This window comes from Opisthorchis viverrini (genome assembly GCF_000715545.1).
Source record: "Opisthorchis viverrini unplaced genomic scaffold opera_v5_9, whole genome shotgun sequence".
NCBI lineage: Eukaryota > Metazoa > Platyhelminthes > Trematoda > Opisthorchiida > Opisthorchiidae > Opisthorchis > Opisthorchis viverrini.
Window position 1 is genome coordinate 1,064,983 of NW_008751665.1, and position 9,273 is coordinate 1,074,255.

At 40.9% G+C, this 9,273-nt stretch overlaps 1 protein-coding gene across 1 annotated transcript; it reads left to right on the forward strand.

Annotated features, from left to right (window-relative positions):
• Window positions 1-262: 262 nt before the first annotated feature.
• T265_12655 (hypothetical protein) lies at window positions 263-5,315 on the forward strand (the record flags this gene model as incomplete). The annotated part of the gene is made up of 5 exons (XM_009164837.1): window positions 263-342; window positions 2,512-2,566; window positions 4,110-4,128; window positions 4,573-4,694; window positions 5,235-5,315. Coding segments are annotated over 5 exons (357 nt in total), but the record flags the coding sequence as incomplete, so codon positions are not given.
• Window positions 5,316-9,273: the final 3,958 nt, after the last annotated feature.

Here is a 9,273-nt window from a genome sequence, read left to right on the forward strand (position 1 = left end):
AATGTATATTTCAAAGAAGAGAGGAATGTTCCCTGGACAGTAGTAATAATAACAGTTAAAACAATAATAATGCTAGCCCAGCTGCAACACTCTTCCGGTAAGAAAACACTAGGTCCAAGATACTACCATGTTGCCCAAGCCTGGAGAAAATACCGGGGATGGGTTCGAACCATGGACCTTCTGGTTCACGCCTTGATCAGTGAGCAGTCTGAAGCTCATGTTCAATAGAAGCTAGGGGTCACTTTGACAATAGACTTGTAAAATGGCTCGAAAATATCCACAAAACCCGATAAATTATGCAGCTTATAAATTAATTCATCTGAGACTCAAGGATTTCCAAATGTATTGACAAACTAATAAACAAGTCCGATCCACAGTGAAGAGGCAATTTTGTGACACGCTTGACCAGAAGCCCATTTCAGTAGGAAGATCGATAATTTATTCGCCTCAACTTAGAGTTGAAGAACGATGGAACTAAATTGAACAGGTCTTATGGAATGTGTTTAGAACATGTTCATGAATGCTAGGATTTAGTTTGATTTATTTGCATTCTGATGCAGTTATTTATCCCTAAAAAAGTGGAAACAGTGAACTTGCTCCTATCGGAGTCAATTGCCAAACATACCCCTGAAAAACCATTCCGGTTACTTTAGGTAACGGCGCAGCTTAGTTCTTTGTTTGATCCTGTGGCTCATGTTGTCGCAGTTTTGGAGAGAACTGAACAGAAATGCGATATGGCGTGTTCCATTAAAGATCGAACAGGTGGTGTGTTCATTCTTTTATACAAATAGCTCTGGAAAATACATGGGTAGAAACGATAATGTCGGGTTGTAAGAAGCCATCTTACCCAGTGAAGCTATCTGTTGGACCGGAATAATTGTTGACAAGGATCGTGAACAGTTGAGTGTTCCACTTTTCTGCTCTTTGGTCACACTTTTCCCCGACAAATACTATCAAATGAGCTAAGCCAAGAAATCCCTCTGACTGACTCTTGCAAACAATGAAGTTGTTAGAGGGATATCCAACAAAATCCTTTGTTTTTGGCTATCTTCAATTGATTGTGCTACACGGAGGCTAGCTCAAGTTTCACTCGCAACGATATACAGGCTATCATTGTAGCAAGTACATTATTTGGTGAGGAAAACTTTAGATGTCTTACTACCCTCATTCTGCGTTTCAGCAGCTAGGTTTTCTTCCAGAAATTTCATCCAAATGAGCACGTAGTGGAGGGCAGTTAGAGTTGAACATCCTTCTGTGAATTGAGGTGGGTTTAACGACAGAGTCAGCTGAACTTGAACTGAACTAGTCGCTTCTGAGTGTCTTCGGTTCCGCATGCTGTAGCCATGCGCTCAGGTCTACCTGGTGACCGCCAGCGTTGCGGTAGTTGGTAAGCCACATTGTAGCCAAATAATGAAGCCTTAAAGCCGATTATGCCGGACGATATGCGTAGTGGATTCATTTTTAGAATCTCCCACATATGCGGAATGTCTCCTCTGACAACCGACCTTAAGATTATTTGTTTACCTAATACCGGCTATTTTCGACCACATGACAAACAGGTTTTGTACTTCTAATTGCGAAAGAACGTCTGTTTGGAACCTCTGCACGGCCATTGGATATCCACTGCTGATGATCTCCAGTAAGATGGAGCCTCGAGTCCACTGCTTCTCCGATTCGGTGCTCGGGCTTACCAGAATAATCGCGTCAGTACAGGAGGACGACTATTCAAAGATGAAAGCAACTTACTTACAGATGAACTTAGGGTGTCCGACTCTAACGCTGTAGAGCCCCACAAAGCTTTCAGCAACAGGTAGACCGATTCTTATAAACGCTCACCAAGCATCTCCATCAAATTCTAATGGGTCATTTTCAAAAGATATTGCAACAAAATTAGACAGAATATCTGAAAATTTGCGTTCGACTCCAATTGTCAGTGGTCCATTAGGCAACATACACGTTTATGTTTGGGTTTGCTCTAGTGAAGTGGTTCTGTTTAACAAGGCATGTCCGCGATAATGTCTTGTTCATCTTCTTCCAAGTTCCTCCTTCTTTTGGGAGGTTTACTCAGCTTAGTTCATATCGCGTTGGTTCATGTCATCAGTTCCATTCCCCCAAAATGCAACACTTTTGAAAATTTACCACTGAGGCGAATGTTGGTAGGCCAGATTGCTCAGATATTCAGTGGTTTTTTTTGAGCTGGGTACTTCAACTACAAACATTCCATCTCCAAGCGAGGTGAAACCATCAATACGCCGGTAGGGAGAGAGTGAAGCGCCACGATGCTTGGGCAATCGCCAATGACGTCACCTCGTTAATGATTAAACGTTTGCAGCGAAACTGCCAACTAAGCGAACAAACCAACGACAACACTTGAGAATAAAAACTACCTGGAGATATTTCACAGATAAGTGATTTTGGAAAGTGCTTCAAGACTGAAAGATCTGAGATTCACGTGAAGACAAACCATACTACATGAGAACTGTATCTTTTCTGTATTTTTATTGAACTCAGCCCCTACCGGGAAAAACCCGATCTTAAAGAATCAAATCACCACCAAACTTCTGAGGTAATATGATATAATATAACAATAACATATAATATATATATATATAATATAATCGCTTTAGGAATAATTCGGAACACCTCTAACTTCTGTGAAGTGTGAAATTCTAGACAGCCTAAATAAACTGTGAGAAAACGTTGGGTCTGGTTCGCTAACTGCACTTCCTAAATTAACCTACGATTGACTGGCTGGTAACAGGTTTTCTATCCTTAAATGAATCTGTATTTATCAAGGAACGTTTAGGGGTTTCGATGTGGTTACACAAGGAAGCGACCGTTTGAGAGCTGAACATACATTTTTCACAAGTTAGAAGAACGAATTCTGATAATTCTCCAACAAATTAGAGCACAGCGCCAGGTTTAACAGAGATACGGCCGGTAAAGGGTTTTCTTCAAGCTAACCACAGGCTTAGTTGACTGTTATCATATCTTACTTGCAACAACTAAAACCGTTTGCTTGGTTTAATTTCGTGGCATAGAATGTCATTTAATTTAGCGAAATACACTCAGTTGCAAAAACCAATTTGATTTTGCGGGAGACTCACATGGAACCCAATTAAATCTCTCGTTTGTGATGTTTTAAAGCAACTGAATGTACTATACCAGGCTGGGGGGATGACGAACAGTTTTCAGCAACCTTATGAGTAGTGTATTACGTCTATACATGCATCGCGATATCTCGGATACCCTGTCATCTGAAACATGAGGTGGCCTAGTGCAGCACATTCAGTTGCTTAGAAACGCCATAACTGAAAGATTCAGCTGGGTTTTAGGCGAGTCAACAGCAAAACCAAAATGATTTGCAAATGATTGTATTTTGCTAATTTCGTGCAATTGTGGTTCAAGCAGAGCATGAGGCTGACGGAGATTTGGGGATTGTGCCTTCCTGGTAAGCCCCAAGAAGAGCACATTCGGTCGCGGGTTGTCGAGAAATTTTCAGCAACCTATCGAGTAGTGAAATACTTCGTTTAACTAATCTTTTCCTCACGAGTTTCCCTATGCCGTGCATCCTGAAAAAAACGAGACACCGGTCGCCCTAAAAACTAATAGACCTCAAAAAGAGTGAAAGATTTCATGAGCTGCTGTTGAGTTCTCAGAAACCCTATGAGTAGTGGGCTGTTCTTTACTGTCAAGCCGAACTGGCGATTTTCCGTTCTGCTTGATTCACCAACCGAAAAGCTTGTACCGAACTTCGTGTCAATCATCCAGTGAGAAGCGAGTGTGTAAAACACCAACCAGGACAGTTGGTGCATTAGAAGGCTGTGGTACAAAAACACATGAACCAGAAAACTTGGAGTTCGGAGTCAAACATGCGTTTGATTTACACCCTAGCCCTGCTTGTATGTCTCTTGGTCATCGCGCAGTCAGAACCTAGGGGAAGAAGGGGCATTCACGCACACACTGTGAGTACCCAACCATTGCCTTACGATATCCTCCAGCATTAGAACTGTGACTGACCGGATAAAGTTTTCCATCAATAATTTCCTCCTTTTATTATAGCTTATTAGATTTATTTTCCTTCTTTCTATCTGTTATGATCTTTTCAGGCGGACTTTTCAAGGCGAAGTGAGTTATCGTGTTTGCAAACTAATCACAAACTAAAAGTGGACACTACAGCCTGATTGGAATAACACTTAGTTGGCAAAATGAAACCCATTCAAATTGGAGAAAACAAATGTTTATATTGGTCATGTGATCTGTTCGGCCAGTTTACTTGTGCCCAATGTGAAGACATCAAGTGGAAAACTAAAGAAACTTTCTGTGTACGAAATTCATTAGTTTGTACTGTGACATCTCGAATATCGACTCCAACTGAAACACGAGACGCCTCGATGTAGCGCATTCAGTTGCAGGAATTCATTATAGACCAAGTGGTGTACAACCGAGTGTCCTTGAAGAAATTTTCAGCAACTCTATGAGTAATATTCTGTCAAAAAACAATCCGTTATTCGCGTTTCTCATAGCTTTGTTTGACCACACTTCATTTGCAAACATTGCTTCTTTTTGTAGCATGTGTAACCTGTCAGTATCTCGTCCAATCACTGAAGAAAGTCTCACAGTACGCCAAAGAAAAGAGTCTTACACAAGATGCCTCAACAGTTGCCTGTTCTTTAACTAATAAGGATGAACATGTAAGAAAATTATATTTGTTTTTTCCTTTAAACTATAAGTTTGCTGGCCCGGACGTTATAGTGACTAGCCAACAGATTCGTTCATGTTGAACACCATTTGTTTCTCAGTTTCTCTGACTGATCAAGCGAGGAATCAACCTTTAAGAACGTAGCAGATTTTTCTGTTTGAATGAATTGTTATGTTGTCACATTGCTTAAATGGTGTTTAGCATTATGTTGTCCCCTGTAACTAGTGTTGCTTGGTTAGTTTGAAATACGCGCCAACATTTTCTGAGCGCAAACTCAACCAATAGTTTTCTGTTTGATTACTGATGAGACTACTACTTGGGTATATATTATTGCCGGAGAGAATGAGCAGCTTACAAAGTTTTGTTCGGAAAAAAACTGTCTGTTTGTTGATTAAACTTTGAACAGTGGGACTTTTCGATTAGTACACAAACACTCACGGCACAATTGCATTGAATGACTGCTTGAATGATTATTTTTGAACAAATTCACTACTTTATATCGCTATATCGCTGCTCTAAATCGCTTCCAAAGGCTTGCGATCAGTATATGCCAGGCATAGTGAATCTGGTGCACGATTATTTGGAAAGCTACGATCCGAGTGATGCGTGTCAAGTAAGTCATTTCTTCATCATCCTCTGATCAGAAGCCGTGTATCCATCCGCTTTTCGGTTGATCCTAATCAACAGCTGATGCTCGTTTACAGTATTTAATCGCGTGTAGAGAGTGAAGAGAAACAACAAAGTGGGTAAGTCGTGTTTCTGCCGAACCAGACGTCATCAATAGGCAGCAGGCATTACAAGGGCTAAGATCCGGCTAAAGGCCGCAAACAGCTTGAAGTAATCAGGTACGGCAGGTGTTATTGAGAGTCGTTTCTAGCAATTGCTATTCTCTCCCCCATCCGGCAAGATTACTTTTGGGCGATGATAAAAAGTGCTCTGTTCCGTGGAAAATCTTTCCATAGGTCTATTTTACATTGGATGAAAAACAATATTCTAAGGTAACTACTCACAAGGTCGCTGAAAACTCTTCGACAGCAACCTTGTGAGTAGTTTCCTTTGTGAAGATATACTACGATATCTCGAATATCGTGCCAACTGAATCATGAGGTGGCCTGTGTGCAGCACATTCAGCTGGAGGACATCATAAACGGGCGATTCGATTGAGTCTCCCGTGAGAACCAAATTGATTCGCAAATGAGTACATTTCTCGAAAATATTCTAAGGTCTTGTAGACTAGGTTATTTTGAACTGTATTAGAAAGCCCCGTTGGAAGTCATTTCTAATGTCCACCTTATGTTTCTTGGAGGGATTCGAATCCAAAAACTTTGTAATAATACGTGGGTACCAGATAAACCCCCAACGATCTGGTTCAAATCATATAACCCCGTATTAAGATGCTTCTCGTGCTAAGGATTCGCGCGGGAAGCTCATATTATTTTCGATAAACTATTTGAGAACTTTTTTATAATGATGTTTATTGCTTTTTAACTCATTTCAGTTCCACCCAGTCAATGAAATCGTGTTGTTTGGTTTAGTTTTTGAATATACACCTCCGAAAACAACAGTACTTAAAGTTTTGTTGACGTGGTTTGGTTCCAGACTAAAAAGCACCTTCCCAAAGAAAAGCCTTACTTAATCGACGTAGGTTCGTCATGAGTATATAGAGTTGAGGCAAAAGGGCTCCCGGTTTCGAGGATAGACGCGCTGAAAAAGCTGATGTATAAACTTTTCGTAGTCAAAATGTTTTCAGTAAACTTTCTAGTCTTACACTTTGCTTAACACTCTGAATGGGTAAGAAATGTTCAGTCACATTCTCGTAAAACGAATGGTTTTCTGAAGAGATCCAATTTTTTAGGCCCCAATAGAGAATACTTTCCGCAACACAGAGTCGCGTGTTGGTTAACTGTTAGAAGCAGACTAGGAAAAGGAACTCAAAGCGTGCTGTCTAAAGAAGGCTTTTTGTCATTTGTCTTCCGGTCAATGCAGTTACAAGATCACAGCATGCCAAAGACAAAATGGGATAGGCTATCAGTCTCTATATAACGATCAGTCTAAAAAATCAATGGCAAGATTGAACGGTCAGTAGGCATCACGTGGTTAGCTTGCCGCTCTGTGAAGATATTTGGACTGCCTGTTTGGGATCCCACAAATTGTGGTGTGTACACATAACTCTTTTGGACAGACGGAAGACAGGGCTCATTGATCTGTTGGAAGCCGACTCTGTTGTACTTATGACATGCTATTTAACTGTCTTTGACTGGTTCGCCGGAAGCTTGCGAACGATTTTTAAGACGGAATTCACATCTGCTTGGTCTCTGGTTTTACCATACGGGTCGACTAATTAGACTACTACATCCAAACTTTGACTGTCGTACGCGTTGGATGATTTAACAGCAACTCAATACTTGGCATAAGTTAACAGTTCCGTTGGGACGGCCGACACCGCAAAGTACAATTTACTGATTCTCGCTTTCAGTGACTCAGTGTTTCGCTCTTAGCTGGGACATTGGGTCAGTGAGAGTCAATGTTTGTTCTCTGTTTCACAACATTCGCGGGTGAAAAACCCATTGTGATCGACTCAGGCTTGGTTAGGGTCTTGTACCCCGCGAAAAGATGGCAAGAATGCAGAGATAATAATAAGAATGACGGTGTATAACAAAGGTAAAGTTTCATTAGTCCTAAAGATCAAAGTGCGAGAAAAATGAACGGATGTTGTTTCAAGTATTTGAAGATAATTCACCTGGTGGGGAGACAATCTGCTGACCTTCTGATAATGATGTGGTTGACTTGATAGCTTCCAGATGGGGCTACTCTGAGTGGTACACCTTGGGCTTCAGAACTGTCTGTTGGTCAGCAAGACTGCCAAACTGGTCAAAATGTGTTTCGTGGAACAGGGAGTTCTCTTGAGTGAGCACGATCATGAAAGAACGGTTGGTCTTTCTGGTATTTGTTGATATGACTGTGGAGATAGGCCAGTTATCTACGGAATGGCAGGACAGAAAATCAACAATAAAACTCAGCCAGTGAAAGCAAGCCAAATTCACGTGAAAGAAAATCAGCTGCGTGGAAATTAAGGCCCTTAGGTTTCTGTTTATTTGGGGCACCTAAAAAGCCCATCAACGATCTCACGGTCAATTGTGCTTTGAGATGAACCAACAGCCTATCTTTCATGCACTGTTGTCCATATCACTCACCCAGCCCAACATCGTCCTGGAAGCTAGGCAAACGCCTCTGCCACACCGAGCAGGTCTCTGTCTTTTGTATGCCGTTGAATGAATCTATAACGGATGGCAGAAAAGCTGCGGTGAGTTTTTCCCAACCAGCTTAGAAGTTTTTACTTGGATGAGCTACTGTAGCTCCTCTTTCATGTTATCCTTTGTTTGAAAGATTCGCACAATTTTTAAACAAACCATCGCTGGCTTTGCATTATTACGACAGTCACAAAACTCCAGATGTATCGTCTGATTCATGCTGATATAAGTAATAATCATATTCATATATGTCCTCATACTCTCAAGACAGATCGCTTGGATGCGGTCTGAGCGCTCTCCTTAAGCATCCATGATGTCTTTCACCGTCTTCCACAGTTGTGTGCAGAATTAATCCCAGAAGATTGTACTCTGGACTTGAGACACCTTCCCATGTGGTTTATTCTCCTCGAAAAGCCACTCTAGATATAAAAACTCAAAAACGTGGACGTAGAATATAAAATGGTTTTATCAAATGATAAATCGCTGTTAGCACCAAACTGAAAAGTTTCAGGTTTCAATCAAAAACAGTAATCTTCATCAGGGACCGATGAAGTTCAGATTTTGATATCATATCTTAAAAAATAAAAAGGTTTGCTATTTTGTTACAAAATGATTGCAGTTGTCCACACATCCAGCTGCTCGTAGATTGCGTTAAACTTCTTGAAAAGAGAATTTAAAAGGAAACGATCGTTTTGAATCGTTCTGTTAGGTAACATCATGTCGGAGGGAGAAGATTGCTGTGGTCTTTCTGTGAGCTTCCGTTTATGGAGCGAATTACTGTAAGACGTATCAGTCGCCTTTTGTTTATCAGTAGATCGGCAATGTTTTTTACTTAAGTCACACAAAATTGCTACTAAAGTGTCCCTAAACAAGGATAAGTCATGAGAAGAGCGCAACCGTTCCGAAGTAGGATGGTCTTTCTTAAAAAGGACTACTAATATTGACTGTACGAAAAGAAATATCAGTGCACATTACTCGGTGTGTCATGCCAACACGGTCACCCCTGGGGACGAAACTCACTCATGAGAAACGATAAAATTTTTTCCTAAATCTGAAGTTGGTATGCGAGTGGACACAGTCAATCCATCTATCAATTAAGCGTTGGCCTTTCTTTTCAATTCTGGAAGTTTCATTCACTACAACTAAATAAACGTCATACAATTTCTCGTTTCCCGAAAAGTTTGGTGACAATTGGTAGATTTATTGCTGGGCAACGTTTCACTCTTGACACAAAAGCTTCGTCAGACCATGTGATTAGGTTCCGAGGTTGATCGAGATTTAAGTCGGAAGTAGAAGCAACCAGCTAAATAGATCGGAAGA